This window comes from Pararge aegeria, chromosome 10 (assembly GCF_905163445.1).
Source record: "Pararge aegeria chromosome 10, ilParAegt1.1, whole genome shotgun sequence".
Lineage (NCBI taxonomy): Eukaryota > Metazoa > Arthropoda > Insecta > Lepidoptera > Nymphalidae > Pararge > Pararge aegeria.
The window spans coordinates 9,253,387-9,271,946 of record NC_053189.1 but is presented as its reverse complement, the minus strand read 5'-3'; the positions used below and the strand labels follow the sequence as shown (position 1 = coordinate 9,271,946).

The following is an 18,560-nucleotide window of genomic DNA, read 5'->3' as shown; positions in this document are numbered from 1 at the left end:
TCAAGTCGGTTAATTAATGACGGACTTCTGAGGTTACGGGCATAAAAAATACGAAACAGATTTGAGAACCGCACTCTACGCCCACAAACAAGGAAAAAAAATCTCTGGTCTCTTTTTTAAAATATTTACAAATTCCAGTTTTCACTAACGACGGAGTATGTAACGCCTAAACAAAGAAGATTCCTACATTTAACTTTTACCTACCGATTTTCACTAGGCAACTAATATAACCTAACTTGTCTAGGGTTCTTGCCACAAGGTGTGGTATTTTGTGTTTGTATAATGATATTTTTCATTATTATGGATATGTTATGTTCCGTAAGGATTAAACGTTATTGAAAATAAAACCGAATTGATATTGTTTTCATCTGTCAAGTGTGTTACGAGTACCCTAAATTTTGCGACCCGCCAAATCGGTGTCGCAAAATTTAGCGCCCAAAATAAGTAATCCATTCAAAGGAAATTGTACAGAATTTTACAATAAACTACCAGTTGATATCTTGGAGATGTCTCTTAAACGTAATCTTATAGAAAAGTCCTATTATAATATTAGGTAAGGATACGTCAACGATAAAAATGCTTGGGTGTAAATTATCGCTCTAACCAGGTTCAAAAAAAAACAACCGGCTAAGTTTGTTGTGGGCTTCTGCTTAGACCAGGGAGCGTTTTAGAAGTAGCTTTAGTTTTAAGTTGACGAATTTAGTTATCGCCATCAAATCACTTCTATGTCATAATTTACATGAAATAATAATAATAATAAAATTTTATTTCAGGCATAGCCCATTACCATTTCAAAAAAAAACACAAAAAAAAGAAGCACAAATTAAATTAAACATAATACAAATAATAATAATAAAATATAATTTAAATAATAAAATAATAAAAAAATGTACGCATCAAAAGTGCCATCTATGTTCCTGTTTGAATAAAGAAATATTTGGCTTTGACTTTATTAAAGAGTAGAATAGTTACCAAAATACGTAGAGTTACCTAAAACACCTGCTGTTTTTGTGGTCCAAATTATTACCCGATGGATGTACCCTATGTGAACAAATTCGTCCTGCGAACTGCGATGTGCAAGGTAAACTGCAATGTTTGCTTTCAATTACCTATAGGTAAACAGTCAGCTACGCTCTATATACCTACACTTAATGCAGTTCCTTGTTTGCGTGCATTTTACGAACTGGTAAATTACTGCGTGTCAACAATTCCTCAGCATTAACAAGAGATTAAAACTGATTGCTTCATGATTACGTGATGAACTCTTGTTTGCCATTGTATGCTCGATAAATAGATTTTTTTATTGCCTCGCTGGTCTAATGGTGAGCATGTTCGGCTGCAGACCACGAGGTGCTGGTTTCGATCCTTGGGTCGGGCCAATGAATTGTACCTATAGGGTTTTTCTATCAAGAAATTCTTTGTCTCAGCCTGGAGTTTAGAATTTTGCGGATTCCCTCCCGTGCCTCCAAAAGCACTTTAAGTTGTTTGTCTTGCGCCTGATCCCTTTCTGGTCTTGTCAGACTATCAGAGTAAGGGAACAGAGAGTGGACCTATGTTAGCGCACTTGTGGATTACAGTATTCCCGCGTAGTTACAAAATCTCACTGAAGATTGACCACCGTAGCAGAAATCGGTCCGGGCTACTGGGACATAGATTTTCAAACCAGTTGGGCAACACCAACCCGCATCGGCGCAGCTTGGTGTGTCAAAACAGCATCTCCTATAAGAGAGGATACATGTGCCCACCAGTTGATCGTTAACAGGCTGCGAATTCTGAGGGTTGCACCAGTTGCGTACACAAAGTGGGAAGACGGCATAATAAAGGTAGGCTGTGTAGGTTTGCGCACGTATGAAGTGCACGCCACTAGGTGTACGAAATAGGTACGCGCAACGAGATAAATATGTCTACTAATTTCACGTCCTATTTTGGAAAGATAAGATGACTAAAAAAAATTGTTTCTTGCTTCTACCTTGGTTTACGCTTATTCAGTACAAGTACTTCCACCATGTTTATTTCTCCCACAAAGCCGCATTGTTGCAATGCTGCGTTTTGGGATGTATTGTGCGGTTGCCGGTGTAATTACAGGCACATGAGGCTTAAGGGGGCGTTCATAAAATACCTGAGATGTTTAGGGGGGGGAGGGGGTCGAGTCAAATCTAATCTAATCTTACGTTGGAGAGAAGGGGGTCTTGGCAAATATCCCGCAATTTTCCTGATTGAAACAAAAGAAAAAAAATATTCTGGTCCATTGGTCTTTTTAAAATAACAATCCAGAGCGTTAACGTAAGAAACCTATATTTTGGAAAATCTTACATGAGATTGAGGGATGGGGTAGGGGGTTGAATAAAATCTCACGACATCTTACCAGGGTCGGGAGGGAGGAACAGAAAATTAAAAAAAAACCTCACGTAAATTATGGACGCCCCCAACACCTATACCTCTGGTTAATGGGCACAGGGCGATACTTTGCAGGACATTTCCCTTGCATACCCTGAAAAGTGTTGTTCTATGTAATAAGCGATGCTGCTCTTAACATAAGATGGGTCCATCTGTCATAAAATTACCAATGTTGGGTTTTTTAATCTACATTTAGCAGTAATTAACTTCATAGATTTAATAATAGTAATAATATATGAAGACCAAAGACCAAAGTTTTCGAACAGTGCGTATTGCCTAGTGATGTATATATAGTGATGACCTATAGCTCCGAAACATGGTAGCTAACTATGGGCCTCATAAGAAGGCTCGAAGTCACTCAGCGGGCGATGGAGACAGCTCGACGAGACGCGAAGCTGAAGTGGCAATGGGCGGGGCATATAGTTCGGAGGAGGGGTGGACGTTGGGGTCCCAAGGTGAAATGGCAGCCCCGCACTGGTAAACCCAGCGTTGGTCGACCCCCTACGAGATGGACGGACGACATTAGGCGCAGGTAGCCGCTGGATTCAAGCGGCACAAAACCTTGGAATTTGGAACTCCAGACCTATGTCCAGCAGTGGACGTCTATCAGTTGAGATGATGATGATAAATAACATATTGTTTGAACCTAATTTTGGGATACTTAGCATCTTAAGCACAGGGTGAGATTTTGAGATGGGCCAGCGGAGCGAGAACTTAAACTATTAGTAACATTAATAATTCATATTTTAATAGTTTCTAGCTACTTACTTAACACATCGTCCGTTTAATCCCTGCGGACATAGCCGGCCGCAAGCTGTGGCCTGTTCTGTGTTCCACTTTAAGCGAAGTCTCAACAATCAACTGTCGAGGGAAAACTTTAAACGGCTCGGAACCGCATCGGTTATGGAAAATAAGAGCCAATCTTAATTTCTTTCTTTAATATTGGAGGTTACCTCGTGGAAGAGATCGCTACTAAGTGATAAGGCCGCCTTTTGTATCCTACTTTTTAACTTTCCTCTTGTTGTGTCCATTGTTTTTTTTTCTTTAATGTTATTGAAAATAATACTTCTTTTTTGTCGTCGGTTTAGATTTAGGTAACGAATTGGAGCCATGATAACCAACCATGCTTCAATGCGGGTTCCGCATCAATGAGTATTATCATTGTTAGACCAACGTGCTTTTTGAGGTGCCGCTAATTTACCTACTAACTCTGGTCTGAAACCTAAGACATTTCATCAAACATTGGAAAACAAACAATAATAAATAAATTGTTACAATACTTAATTATAGATCTTATACAAGCCAATAAAGTTTTCACTATTAGTAAATGATCTTAATGATACGGGACTTATATGGTTCAATAACTAAATGGACAACTAGCATATACTAACTAAAAAATATTCTAGACATAAAAACACCAAACAATATAGGTAGCTCTTCCCGACCCGGGATTCGAACCCAGGACCCTGTGATCCGTAGTCGAACATAATAATCATTATAGCGTCGAGACATGCTTCTGGCTTATTTATATTCAAAATAGAATAGAATCTAGGCAGCGAGTCATATCTATAGAGAAGTCCACAGAATTACGAACATACAGAAACCGTGTACACGACTGATATTGAAACTTCAAAAACCATTCGTCTCTAGTAGTGTTTCTCGAACAGGCGGTTAGTCACTTTATGACATTTATTTTATTCTATTTATTCTATATAAACGTTTACCATAAAATAGGGAAAATGGGAAAAGTTTGTGAGCTAGCATCAATCCGCAGGTGTAAACAGAGATGTGCGCGAGCGTTTTAACTGTTTTAGGATAAATGCACTGTATACAATAATGAGGGTTCTGTATTTTATTAATTCTGTGGAGAAGTCCTTGCAAAGTATGTCAATCCAACAAGTCGCGACTCTTTCTGTTTCTCTTATTGCGATATAATTTTACGTTTAATAATATCACTCCTTTAACTAGTCTTGCCTTGTGAAAAAATAGAAGAGCAAGCGAGAGAGAAAATGTGGTTAGGTAATAATATTATCTTTTGAGTCAAATAGAAAAGAAATATTTTAATTTATAATAGTTAATAATTCTTCGCCTTGTGTATTAAAACAACACAGTAATATATTAATGAAAGAGTACATGTGTCTGGTGGGAGATTTTGTCTGTGGCTGTGATCCTACCGACGAAGACGTATTACCATAGGATTTAGCGTACCTTCACTGTCGCATAGAAACCGATCAAAGGTTTTTCGTTATAATATAACTGCCATCCTCTTAATAGTTAGCCATTATCATTTACCACGAAGTGCAATAAAAGGAAACCATGTATGTAGGAAATAATAATAAAACATTGAGGGTATTCACATATCTTTTAATGCTTTAACAACGCATATATTATACAACAGATGGCTCTGCAATTTAGACCACGCCTGTGACGCCGATTCCTCAACAGATTCGAGTGTTTTACGCAAATCTTCGTTTTCCGAAATCGTTTTCGTGTGCACTTTTAAATACAAACTCAAATAAGATTGAGCTAATTCGAAATCTTTATTCGATTTTAATAATACGTCGATCATTCTTAGATAGTGTTTCATAACGTCTATTGAACCTCCAACATCTGGGGCCATACTGGTGACCTCTGCTTCGATTGAAGATGGCGACAAAGTTTTTAACTTCTCCAAACATTCTTTATAGTCCGCGGATTTTTCGCAACCGTTCAGTTTCTTTGCGAATGGAGTTAATGTCGATAAAGACTCCGGGATCAGAAGCTTCTTATCTGAGCTAAGTTTGTCTTTCTCTAAATCGAACTCCAGTTCGAGACTGGGAATTGTGGGTAAGAAGAAAGGAGCTGATTTGGGCACCGTTAGAGATGTTTTCGGTTTATTGCGCTTTTTAACAATGTCCAAATTGAGTAAATTCAGCCATCTTGAAGTGGATTGGCCGGATAAAGTGAGTAGTTCTTCACTAATTTGTTCCGGAGATTTGTATTCCGGTTCTTCGTATAACTCTAAAACACCTATGTCTTCGATATCTGGTTTTTCAGCGGCGGTGGTTGGTAGATCTGTTTAAATTTAAGAGTGTTAAATATTTGCTCAGAATAATTATATACGCATACATTGACAACTTTCTTTATTTTTCGAGACTATGAAAACCCACAAAAAAATATATGATGCTTGAATACTATGCTTGAGTAAATCCGTGAGCTTAGGGTGTCAAAAATTCAAAACAGTTTCATAAAATTAAACCGACCTAAAATACTATAATTTGTTTCCTATAAGGTGAGTGATAATATTATCTACTCCAACATTCTAAGAGCAAAAGTTTCTAAGCTCGGACTTTTCCTACATCCAAAACGAAAAATGTCTGAAACTTATCATCTGATTGCAAAAATTATTTCACTCATACAGACACCTATGGAATTTAAAAAAGCCCGTAAAAATTGTCTACGGCAATGTGGGCAAGGTTTAACGGCCCCTATTAATAAACATGGCAAAACGTCGGAGTAGTTTCGTGGCTAGTTAATACCCTATCCAAAAAGACGTGCCGCTAAGCGATTCAGCGTTCCGGTACGATGTCGCGTAGAAACCGATGAGGTATATGGGTTTTATATAACTGCCATACCCCTAACAGGTTAGCCCGCTATCATCTTAGACTGCATCACCCACCACCAGGTGAGACTGCAGTCAAAGGCTTGCTTTTAGTAGAATAAAAAAAAAAAAAAACGTTATGTAGTGTTCTGACACACTGGCAATCGCGGCCTGAGCGCTTTAAATTGGTTAAATTTAATAAGCTACGGCTCTCCTACCGTCGATGCCGAAATTAGTATACATCAGTGTATATAATTAGGTTTTATATCAGTATTATAGCGACTGTAAAAAAAATTATATACATTTTAAATATATAAATTTGATAATTCCTCCATGTGTACACTAATAAGAAAAATAGAAAAGTTACAGGACCTTTCAAATGCCAAAACGCAAAAAGCACGGCTTTTTACAAATATTAAACACACTCGTAACACAAGTTACCTTAGTAAATGTGTTTAAGCACTCCTTTGTGCACAAATCAATACAGCATGACTGTGTCTAGTCCATATGAAGATTCCTGCTGTACACATTTTTCTATATGAAATAAATAAATTATCATTATTATTATTAAATGGATAACTTACTCAATCGAGGAATATCAATAGATTTCCTATCGATAGGTCTAAGGAAGACTTTATCGTATAACAGCTTGTTGGCCCAGAGGAATACGCCCAGCTCTCCCACGTGGGTACTCGCTAAGAAGTCTCCAGTAGGGGACATACTGAGCGATGTGCACGGCTGCTCTACCTGAAAACATAACGGATAATTATTAATTAACCTATTAATGTTGCACTGGCTTTAAATAATCCCAAACACAGACATGTTTCCATTCGACATGTCTGTGTCGAGGCAAATAAATCTTTGACCCTCCGCACTGCACCAAAACACTCCTAATTTGGAGGAGTCTGAAGGAGAGAGAAGCTTCAACGATAGTTATCACATGTAAGTGATGATTATTACTCAGACCGACTATTAAAGTGCTTTTCAAGATATGGTGTGTGCGAAGCTAACTGAAAGATAACTGAAAATTTTAAATAGAAATATCCTATGCCAAAAAATATTTGGCTCTTCTGCGGGAATAAAAACTTTAAGGATTCAATTCTCAATATATTTACAATACATACTTAACTAGCGTAACCAGCCTAACCCTTCTTATTCCGAGAGGAGACCCATGGCCTGTAGTGGGTAGGTTTTAGGTTGATAACAATAAAAAAAACTTAAACTCTTAGTTATGACATTTACTTACCGAGAATATATCAACAAGTTGCCCACTCGGTATATCCCATGTGCATATAGTGCAGTCCATTGATGAAGTAACTAGCCATCTAAAACATAATAACTAAGTTTTATATATATATTATTAGCTAATTAATAAATAAATTAGTTTTAAGTTTTAAGTTTACGAATGTGGTTATCGCCATCATCGCCATCATCTCACTACCATGTAATTCTTATCAAAAGTGCCACCAATGGGCCTACTTGAATAAAGATATTTTTGACTTTGACTCACATAATAACGGGAAAAGTTTGTTTATTTATTCGAACGTGGTAATCTCTGGAACTTCCAGTCAGATTGGAAAGATAAAAAGATAAAAACATTTAGCGGGAGCTTCGAAGATTGATGCCTTGTCTGATATATTTGAAGGAACTTTGAGGTTTTTTTTTTTAAATTTATATATAGTTTTTGCAATAGGTTTTCGCATTATTACCTATTGCAAATAACTTTGACATTCAGGCCATCTGGATCAGATCAAAGACAATATTTGATAACAGTTGTTAAAGTTCTCCAACCCGCATTAGAGTGTGGTGGGTCTATGCTCTAAAACTGCCTTCCCTATTTAATGAGTAGGAGTCCCAGCAATGGGACAATTTTACTGGGAGTACGCCGGTCCTTAAGTTATTATAATATAAATTCATCAATGGCTTTAATTTTTTTATTTGTAGTTTAATAGTGTGATATAAATGTAGCTTGGGGATATGATTTTGAAAAATGTAATGTCTCTCTGGGTATAAATAAATAAATAAAATCAATACAACTTACCGACTCTGACAATCAAAATCAATATCATTTATCTTCCCTATGTGGCCTTCAAATTTTCGCACCACGTTCATAGTGTCAATATCTACAAGGGTAATTGAAAAGTCCTCATTCGCCAATGCCAGTAAGCCGCTGTCTCTATGACATTTCGTCATATTCACGGATTCGTCTAATCTTAACACGTGATAAGGCGATGTAGCTGAAAATTACTTTTAATAAAAATAAGGCTGAATTTTTAGAGGTTTTTATTTACGCTCAGTGCATTTTTATTTTTTTACTATTACCAGGCTTTAATAACTTGCTTATACTCTTGTCAGTTGGAGTAATTTTTTTTTGACCAAGTAGTATTGGTCTATACAACATATAGATCTACAGTAGACCCCCGGTAATCTGACCCCTGTCCAATCGGGGAATATATTTCTGTCAATCCTCGTTAATATAGACAATGCATGATTGGAAAGGTTATACACTTTGAATCTTATCATTGGATTGTTATTTGTCGGATTACAAGGGGTCTCCTCTGTAAAAATTATCCAGACTAGGGGGTCTTAGGTAGTACTCTATAATCCGAAAAATTGTTTAGTTCGACAATGCTGTGCGTTTTCCAACTCCCCGGGGTCCACTGTAAATACAATATAAAGAAACTTCTTGATGAGCTGGGGGATTGAAATTCTAACTATAACTAAAAATCCCACGATAATACGAAAAAGAAAAACTATGGGAAGATTTAAAAAAAACTCAAATAAGTATTTTTTTTTTTTGGATAAGAGTTTTTATCGAGAAATTTCATGTTTGATGTTTTAAAAGTGCTTATTATTTCAACTACATTTTAAGTTATGGGTTCTAGCATCAAACATCAAACTAGGGGCACGACAGTATTGCAATATTTATTTTATAAAAACACATACATACCATCTTTAAAATGCCAAAATTTGAGTTTATCGTCCGCCCCAACTGTGATCACCCTCTGATTGCACAAATCTGTCTCCACTCCTCTCAAAGCTCCTTTGTGAGCCTTCCTATTTTCTTTGCCATAGTGACCCCTGTATATACCAGACTGCATGTTGAATTTGTGAACCTGACCATTGCTGTAACCTAAAAATTTAATATATATCAATAACAATTAATTATACCAATTAAAAATAAGTAACAAGTATGTTTCTCTCCATCTGTTTATTGTAAATTATTTATATATATGACACAGAGGTATATTATAATATGTATCTTGGGCCAGACCTGTTAATCTCTGTGCAAGCAGAAGCTAAAGTGTGACTAAGGTTAAATTATTGCTTTTAAACTGCGAAACTATGTCACAGGCACCAAGAAAAAAAAATTATAGAATAATGCATCCAGTTTTCTTCAAAACTTTACATAAGTAATCATTGTAAGCATTTTATTTTATTTTCAAGTTTCTCACAAATTTTTTAATTTAAAAAAATGCCCGAATGAATAAAATGTAGAAAAAACATCAAATCTTATCATGACAATATGTCTATATTATACATAGACTAGTATATAAATTATGTATAGACTGGTAATCACCTATGACAACAAAATTTCCGCAATGTGTGACTGTTAAACAAGTTGCTAGTACACCCTTTTCCATTTCTGGGGGTTTCAGTATATGCTTTCCCATACAGATTTTGTTGTAAGACCATGTACTGGTGAGGTACTTATTCTCGTGTAGTGAGGCAATGCTGTCCCATTGCTTATCCCTTTGCATGCAGGAACTTAATTTAGTTATCGATGGTAGGATTAAACTGTCTACTTGATTTCTTTCTGTAACAAAAGAGGACAACTTAGTTATTTAGGTAGTGAATTGTGAACTCGATCCTTGTGAAAAAATTTCAAGCTAGAAAATTTACTAGTTATAAGAATACATTTAGTATTCCATAAACTTTATTTGAGTTTGAATTTAATAGGAAAGTTCTCTTGCTTTCTTTTATTTTAACTGTGGTAAGTTTTTAGCGATGACTGTGAACAGTTTTTTTTTATTGGTATATAATAAATAAATATACTACGACAATACACACATCGCCACCTAGCCCCAAAGTAAGCGTAGCTTGTGTTATGGGTACTAAGATGACTGATGAATATTTTTATGAATTATATATACATAAATACTTAGAAAATACATATAAACACCCAGACACTGAAAAACACTTTCCAGTTGTGGGAATCGAACCCACGGCCTTGGACTCAGAAAGCAGGGTCGCTGCCCACTGCGCCAGTCGGCCGTCAAATATGAACATATCAAGTATGTTTTAAATCACTAACAATAAATATTTCTTGGAAAACTTTTTGCATACCATCTCTTTTCTAAATAATACTTATACCAATAGTTCATATTTAAGTAGACCACACTGTGGCCACACAACTCTTGTGAGAAAAATTTAATCTTTGTATGCATGCTTTAGAAACACATAGCACATACCAAAACCATTGAGTATTGCTAACTTGGTTTCAGTGACATGGTACAGGCCAGAATTCCAAACGGCTAATTAAATATTTCAGCAAGAGAATCACACAGCTGATAATCTGTGCACTTTGGTGAAATGGAAATTTCATGTACCTAAATTTCAAATAAAAAATACATGATATTTATATAATGTATTTAAGTCTTCTGAAAAAATTATTTGCAATAACAAAACACACATAATTATTCACTTACAAATAGAAAACTAATAGTGTATTTACGCCATTTCAAGCCCTACATAACTTGCATGTATATAAGTCAAAATGCATTGGAATGTCTCTTACTTTTTTTCTTTGAAGCTTTCCTATTTTTAGACGCTCGTCCCATACTCTTGTTGAATGTTTCAGTGACTGTATTCATGATATGAAGACTGCTATCTCTGCCTGCAGCTAGAATGTTTTCACCAGTTGGCTCACAATACCGCACCAGGTTTGGAGGTAATGCATGACCTTCTCTGAAAAAATCCATCATTTAATGTATATTCCTAAACATTAAGCATCTAATACTAAAGGCCAATATAAATGTAGAAGAATATTTTAAACTAGAATTTAAGGCAAATAGATGTAGATCCAAGTCTTGGATAAAAGCAGGCGTTACTTTGTGGCGATCCATAATATATTATGAATATAAAGCTTAATTTGCTGTAGTCTGCAACCAGCAGGAGAATCTGTATGGTGTAATTTATAATTTCTTCGCTCCTCCAATTTCTTAAATTAAGTGGTACTTAACAATTATTCATTGTAAGGCAACATCTCCTGAGGATGCTTCGGAGCAAAACATGCGTAGAGGGTACATTGCTGAAAATCTGTTTGGTGTGGAGTATAAGGCTTAAAGATATTACAAATTACACAGACAGACAGATTCTCCTGCAGTTTGCGGGAGTATAGCAAATTAAGCTTAATTTTCATAATGTATCCAAGTCTGTTAAAGTTTGTATAAAATAATTGAATAATATATCATTTTAATTTGTGAAATTTTTTCTTTCATTGTTTCAATTTGTTCATGTCATTAATTGACCACAATATTAAAGTTGCAAACAAATCAATATTACAAAAGGTATGGCAATTATCATCATTGGATGATGATGATAATTGCCGATTGAGATGACAATTCATATTGCCCCATCATAGGCCCACTACAGGGCTCAGATCTCAATTGAAAATATTATTTAAAGAAGAAGGAATTTGACGATTACCTTTTTTTCAGCAACCTCGCTCCACCATCAGGCATGTCAAATATCCACATCTTCAGAGAATTATCTTGAGAGTTAGTTACCATCAATGGCTCTGACATTAAACATTGTAATCCAGCAATACTAGAAAAGTGTGCTGACTGTATCTGCGACTTCACTTTTTTCTCTTCCAAATCCCACATAACCAAGTTTCCCTTTGCACTACCAGTTATCATTATGGGTACTCCGTCCATTCTGAATGTTAAGCTAGTTACCATACCCCAGTCATGTATGAATTCCATAACAACCTGATTATAGCGGATATTATGTAGAATAATTTTCCCATTAGCCAGAGCAATTGCCACCACATCTACTGCAGGAGCCGGCTCAGTTACATTAACCCTAGACTTCCATCCATCAAATGTAAATACTAATTTAGAAGTTCTTATGTTCCATAGCTGAAGTTGGCCCTGTTTGCTACCAAGTAATATCTTATTAAGGTAAGTAGGTGGATGACACATTGTTGTAATTTGAAAATGTTTTAGATCAAATCGGAGGTCTAGAAACTCGGATTCATCTTTAATATCGAATATTTTTAGAACATTATCTTCGTCAATGGATATTATGTGTATACCGAAAGGTAGGATCTTATGTACAGGCGCTTGGTGTCCTTTATATACATGTTTAAGTTCGCAGCCTCGTCTCCATGCGTAGATATCATTATCACTAGCTGTGTACACGTGAAAGCTGTCCCCACTCATACATGTTATGGGACCAGGATGTTCCCCACTAACACTTAGCAAACGGAATTTATCGCATCCGTATGTATGAAACCACTTTCCTACACTAGTGCATAACAAAGTTTCACCTCGTCTCTTTATAAATCTAGATACAAATGGTACGTGTGTACTGACATAACCTAACACTCGCGCACCGGTAAATATTTGGCTGCGCCTGTTTTCTTCTGCCATTTTTAATTTACTATTTCGATAAAGCAAACATTAAAGGATTCGTTCATCAGGTTATGAACATCGATTTACTTAAGCTTTCGTAAAAACACATAACACCACCACTTTGTTCAATTCAATTCAATTCTTGTTTATGGCTTTTGTCTGTGCCAACTGGGCACAAGGTACTTCGCCAGTGTCTTGTAGATGAAGAAGGCACGAAGGAGATTGATCGGTGAAACTAATGAAAAGTTAATTTTGAATTTGTACCAAGAAATAGTTGTTATTAGCTAGTTAGCTCTTTAACCTAAGGCAGCACAGACAACACATGCATATATATCTAACACGGATATTTTTTGTACATTATACTTTAATTTTATTACTTACTATATATTTACATAAAAATCTACAATAAGGACTGAAAACAAACATTAAAAAACATTTAACACTCAAAGGACGGGGGACTTTGGGAGGAAGAACGTCATAGAGGGGATAGGTAAGTTTGGGACAGTTAAAAATAATATGAGTTATAGTGCCCTCATCCAAGCCACACTCACAGATGGAGTTGTCCCTTATCCGGAGTTTGGCCAGATGTACAGGTGTGCTAGCATGACCAAGACGCAATCGGGAAATTGTGGATGAAGTCCAGCGATTTGTACTCCGAGAGTGACAAAACCAGGGTTGTCTTGGTATGTTTTGTTGGATGGTAGCGTAAAACTTACCCTTAACCAATTTGGAATCATTCCAAAAAATTTTCCAGGCTGTTTCCATATATGTTTTGGCAAGAGTACATAGGTCCTGCGATGAATTTTTAAAATGATCTAGAGAACCTGACTCAACAGCTGTTTTGGCACATGAGTCAGCAGTCTCGTTTCCTGGAATACCTGAGTGGCTTGGAATCCAAACCAGTAAGATGAATAGTCCTTTTTGATTGCAAGAGAGCAGAGCCTTCCGGATTTTTAAGATAATGGGAAATCGTGATTTGCTGCGAAAGGGGTTTTCTTTAATAGACATTAAACAGCTTAAAGAGTCAGTCAGAATAACCGTCTGTTGTACGTTATGGGACAGTGCAAACAGGATTGCTTCCAAAAGAGCAATGGCCTCTCCGGTAAACACAGAAGACTCGGGAGGGCATTTAAATTTTAAAACAATTCTGTAAACAGGAACCCAACATGCAGCACCAACACAACCTTCTGGAGACAGCTTTGAAGCATCAGTATATAAAATAAGATGATTTGACCAATTTTGACTAATATGCTTTTGTAGTTTGATATTGGTATCTGGGGATCCTTTACTCAGACCTAGATCTGTGATGATGGAAGGGTTGTATATTAATGCTTTAAATGGGGTTGAATATAGTGGGTTGATTGTGAAAGATGTCAGGGGATTAGGAAGGCTGGTATACTTTAGGAAACTATCTAGCAAGTAGGAAGACGAGTTACGGGAGCAAGGTGCGTGTGATAGTTGGCTTAGTCGGTGCCAAAGAGGATGGGATGACAGCTGTAACATCTTGCTGATAAAGCGGTCACATAGATATTGTCGACGGATGGATAGAGGAGGGTCAACGCATTCTACCTGCAAAGCATTAGTGGGGGAGGATTTCATTGCACCTAGAATAATTCTAAGGCATCTATACTGAATTTTATTTAACTTTTCAGCAGCTGATTTATTAAAAGGCTCTAAAACAAACATACAGTAATCCATGTGGCTACGTACTAAGGCATTATATAATAATTTTAAAGTATAGGGGTGAGCACCCCACCAAACTCCCGCTATTGCTCGTAGTACATTGATGCCTTTTTCACATTTTTTGATAATGTGTTCAGAATGAGCAATTCCATTTAGTCGTGTGTCTAAATAAACACCTAAAAATTTAGCTTTAACTGCAAGGTTGATTGCTTGACCTTCAAATGAGATGTTGAGGTTCGGGAGGTATCTTTTCCTTGTAAATACCACTGCCTGACATTTGCCCACTGATATGGACAAGCCATGGTCAGACAGCCACTGGCCTAGATAATACAAAGCAGAATTGATACGACAGGATACTTCCTCTATACTGCCTGAGCTGTGATAGAGGACAATATCATCAGCATATTGTAAAATGGTACAAAAACTAGAAACAGACAATTCGAGGTTGTGGGTATATATGCTATAGAGCAGAGGACTGAGAACAGAGCCTTGAGGGAGGCCTTTCCAGATTAATCTGGGGGGAAGAGAATTATTCTGATGCTTTACCAGAACATATCTGCAAAACAGCAGATTACATATGAAATGAACCATCCTCGAGGGAACACTCAGCTTAAGTAGTTTCTGCCTGAGCACCGGAAGTAGGACATTATCATATGCAGAAGCAATATCAAGAAAAGCACCCACAAGGTACTCTCCTTTTGTAAAGGCTAATCTAATATCTGTTGTTAATACACTGAGACTGTCTGTTGTACTCATACCCTTCCGAAACCCAAATTGGGAGGAGGGGAGAATATTTCTACTTTCCATTAACCATTCCAGTCGGTTTTTAAGGAGATGTTCTGTAACTTTAGCTAAAGTAGATGACAAAGCTATGGGTCTATATGAATTTGAATTAAGGGGATTTTTATAAGGTTTAAGGATAGGAATAACAATTTGAGATTTCCAGGAGTTTGGGATAGAACCAGTTTCCAAACATTTATTGATTATTTTAAGGTAATAAATTTTAGCTTTGTCATTTAAGTTAGCCAGGAAAGAATATGGAACGCCATCTTCCCCTGGAGCTGTATCTTTTAGACCATTGAGAGCAATTTGAAGCTCAGAAAAGGAAAAGGGGGCATCCATTTCATCCGTAGCTGGAGCTGGCGTAGTAGTTAGAAATGAGTCCACATAGGGAACATAAGGTGGAGCTAATTTGTCTGCAAAGTTGTTAAGCCAGTCAGAAGGATTATTAGAGGAAGGATCAACGTGGCTCAGGGAGCGACGGAATCTCCTCATATTTTCCCACACAATGGTGGAGGGTGAACGAGGGCTAAGCGATTCACAGAACTGCGTCCAACTTGCTCTTTTCTTTTTGAAGACTAATCTTTTAATTTTAGCATCTAGTTTTTGGTAACTATTAAAGTTATCCTGAGTCATGCAGGCTGAGTATAATTCTTCTGCAGCAGATCTTTTACCAAATAAATCGCTGCATTCATCATCCCACCAAGGAGAGGAAAGCAGCGGATTTTTCACAGGGTGTTTTTTTGGAATATGGGAATCGGCCGAAGATATAAGAGATTTTAAAAAGAGATCATAGCATACCAGAATGTTTCCATCACTTTCCAAATCGGGCAGAGTGTCTACAATGCAATCAACGGATAGGGCATAATCTTCCCAATTTGCTTTTTTAAGTTTATACTTTAAAAGGGGATCATAGTTAGGGGTAGGTAAGGATTTATTATTTAATGTAACAATTATAGGAAAATGATCACTGCCACAGGTTGACTGTAGCACGTTCCAAGTCAGGCGCGATGCTAGGTTAGCCGAACATAGGGTGAGATCAACCGCTGATTTAGGGTTCTGATTGGGGTATACCCTTCGAGTAGGAGAACCGTCATTGAGGATGCAAAGACTGACATCATCAAGTAAATCAATCAGCAATGGAGAAAACCCGTCACTAGCATGGCACCCCCACATCGTGTGGTGAGTGTTAAAATCACCCATGGTTATGATAGGGCTGGGAAGGGACGACAAGATTGCTTGTAATTCGGGAATAATAGAAGATGAGGGATGAGGAATATACAGAGATACAAAAGATATGTCTAGGGTACGGACAGCAACAGCATTGATATGTTGACTGTGGGAAGGAAGAGCGATTTGGGTGTAGGGGAGGGAGTGCCGTAGAAATACAGCACTGCCTGCATACCCATCACTCCTGTCATCCCTCAAACAAGAGAAGCCCGGCACCCGTAATCGTGAACCAGGCCTCAACCATGTCTCCGAGATGGCAAGAATGGTGGGATTATGAAGGTTAATCAGAGAGATTAACTCATGTTTCTTGGGACGTAAACTTTTACAGTTCCACTGTAGCAGGGTTATTGGGCCCATTTTGGAGTAGTTTAAAAAGTTGGCTTAAGTTTTTGGCAACGTTGGGCGGTAAGGGAATTTCACTACATGGAGCGACAATACTAAGTAGAAATTCGGAGATAAACTCAAGCATTTTACCTTGGGAGGGAGGGTTCTCAACATTGTTGTTGAGAGCGCATCCATTAGGAAGGGATGAGGAGTAATCACCGACAATAGTCTGAACAGCTTTTTTATCGTAGCCCTTTGCTAGAGGAGCTCGGGGACGAGGAGAGCGGAAAACTGTTTGCCGGTAGGAGGTTTTGGTGGAAGTTACATTAGTAGGAGTAAACATTTCTTTTGTTATCTCAGCATAGGACCTGCGGACAGGAGGAAACTGAGATGATGCTTCAATGTAAGATTTATTATTCTGAGACATGACCATTTTAATAGATTGCTGCCTGGAGAATTCTGGGCAGTCTTTATCAGTAGCAAAATGACTACCAGAGCAGTGTAAACATGTAGATAATTCCTTGATGACCAAACATGAGTCACCTGTATGGGGCTGAGCACATCTGTAGCATCTGGGCTTAGATCTGCAGATTGTTTTAATGTGGCCAAAACGGCAGCAGTTCTGGCACTGTATTGTTGGAAGTTTATATGTTTCAACTGGCAGTGAGGTGTGGTATGAATATACCTTAGCAGGAAGCATTTGCCCCCTGAAGGTTAGGACAACAGATTGGGTAGGCACCCAAGTGATGACACCCTCTGTGACAGATTTTCTGTTCAGTCGCCTTGATTTCAGAACCTCACCACAGCCAGGCGGGAGCTCTAGCGAATCAACAAGCTCGTCCATCGACCAGTCCACGGGAACTCCTTTCACCAGCCCCATTCTGGTTATGTTGTATGTGGGAATTATAGCTCTATATTTGCATAACTTCAAAACTGGACTAACCAGAAAGTTGTTGGCAGCTTGGGCAGAAGTAAACTCTACAGTAATTTTGTTGCGGCCTATATTTTTGACGCCGTCGTGGATAATTGAACCAATTTTGTGTTTGTGCAAGAATTGACCGAAATTTATAGCCCGTAATGACGCTCCAGAGGATGGGTCCTCCACTTCCCGTGAGACTTGGACGATAAAAGGCCCATTATCATCGTCAGAGTATGACTTGGCGCCTTCGGTGAAGGAAGGATGTATGTAAAGGCTTTGAACGGATGGGTTTACCTGAGTAGGATCAGTTATAGTTTTTTTGGCCGCATATACGTTGGTATCCTCTCCTTGTCGTTTGCGAGACGAGGCTGATGCCCCCGGGTCGGGCGGCTCAGGAGGTGTATCTAGATCCATTTTACTGGAAACACTATAACTACAGACACATAATAAATATTTAACCAACACCAAATACGGTTAGATTTATACGAATATCACCAATGACAACTATTTCTGCTGCTGTGTAAATTCACATAAAACACCGAAATTACACCGGAATCTCACTAACACGTGTGCACAAATTGACAGGCCAAGTTACAGTTCAATATAAACAACACCAAATCCTTTTCAAGACGAGTTTACAATAAAATCAAAGGAAAATTTGAAAAAACCGCGTCCGCCATGTACGAAGTTTCCCGCCGAAAAAAACACCACCACTTTGTTATGACATGCTTTATGGCACCACGGTCCACGAGTAGATGACATTGACATATAATATTTAAATGACAGCTGTCACATTTAACCATAGATACTTTTACACTTTTTAATTATGGAGGGTAGAGTCATCTTATATGGGAGAAAAGTTGAAAAAGTGTCCAGTTGTTGCGCTAAATAACAGTTCAAAAATCCTCCACAATGGCGCTGGTGGATGCACAGGGTATGGTATGAATGTAGCAATCGTAGATGAATTGAAGTATGCCGAGTTAAAAAATTTAATGTCATTATCGACTAA

At 37.5% G+C, this 18,560-nt stretch overlaps 1 protein-coding gene across 1 annotated transcript; it reads right to left on the bottom strand.

Annotated features, from left to right (window-relative positions):
• Positions 1-4,740: 4,740 nt before the first annotated feature.
• On the bottom strand, positions 4,741-18,306 carry LOC120626885 (WD repeat-containing protein 36). Its single transcript, XM_039894669.1, has 9 exons — positions 18,263-18,306; positions 11,687-12,732; positions 10,776-10,945; positions 9,558-9,794; positions 8,928-9,110; positions 8,019-8,214; positions 7,224-7,302; positions 6,562-6,724; positions 4,741-5,451 (listed from the first exon to the last, which is right to left on the bottom strand). The coding sequence occupies exons 2-9, from the start codon at positions 12,631-12,633 to the stop codon at positions 4,751-4,753; spliced, it is 2,676 nt and encodes an 891-aa protein (XP_039750603.1). The 5' UTR covers positions 12,634-12,732; positions 18,263-18,306; the 3' UTR covers positions 4,741-4,750.
• Positions 18,307-18,560: the final 254 nt, after the last annotated feature.

Coding starts and splice junctions, on each gene's coding strand:
- LOC120626885 (XM_039894669.1), bottom strand. CDS start 12,633: ATGGCAGAAGAAAACAGGCGCAGCCAAATATTTACCGGTGCGCGAGTG. Junction 7,303..8,018: donor GATTTTGATTGTCAGAGTCG/GTAAGTTGTATT, acceptor ATTATGTTTTAG/ATGGCTAGTTACTTCATCAA. Junction 5,452..6,561: donor TATTGATATTCCTCGATTGA/GTAAGTTATCCA, acceptor AAATTTAAACAG/ATCTACCAACCACCGCCGCT.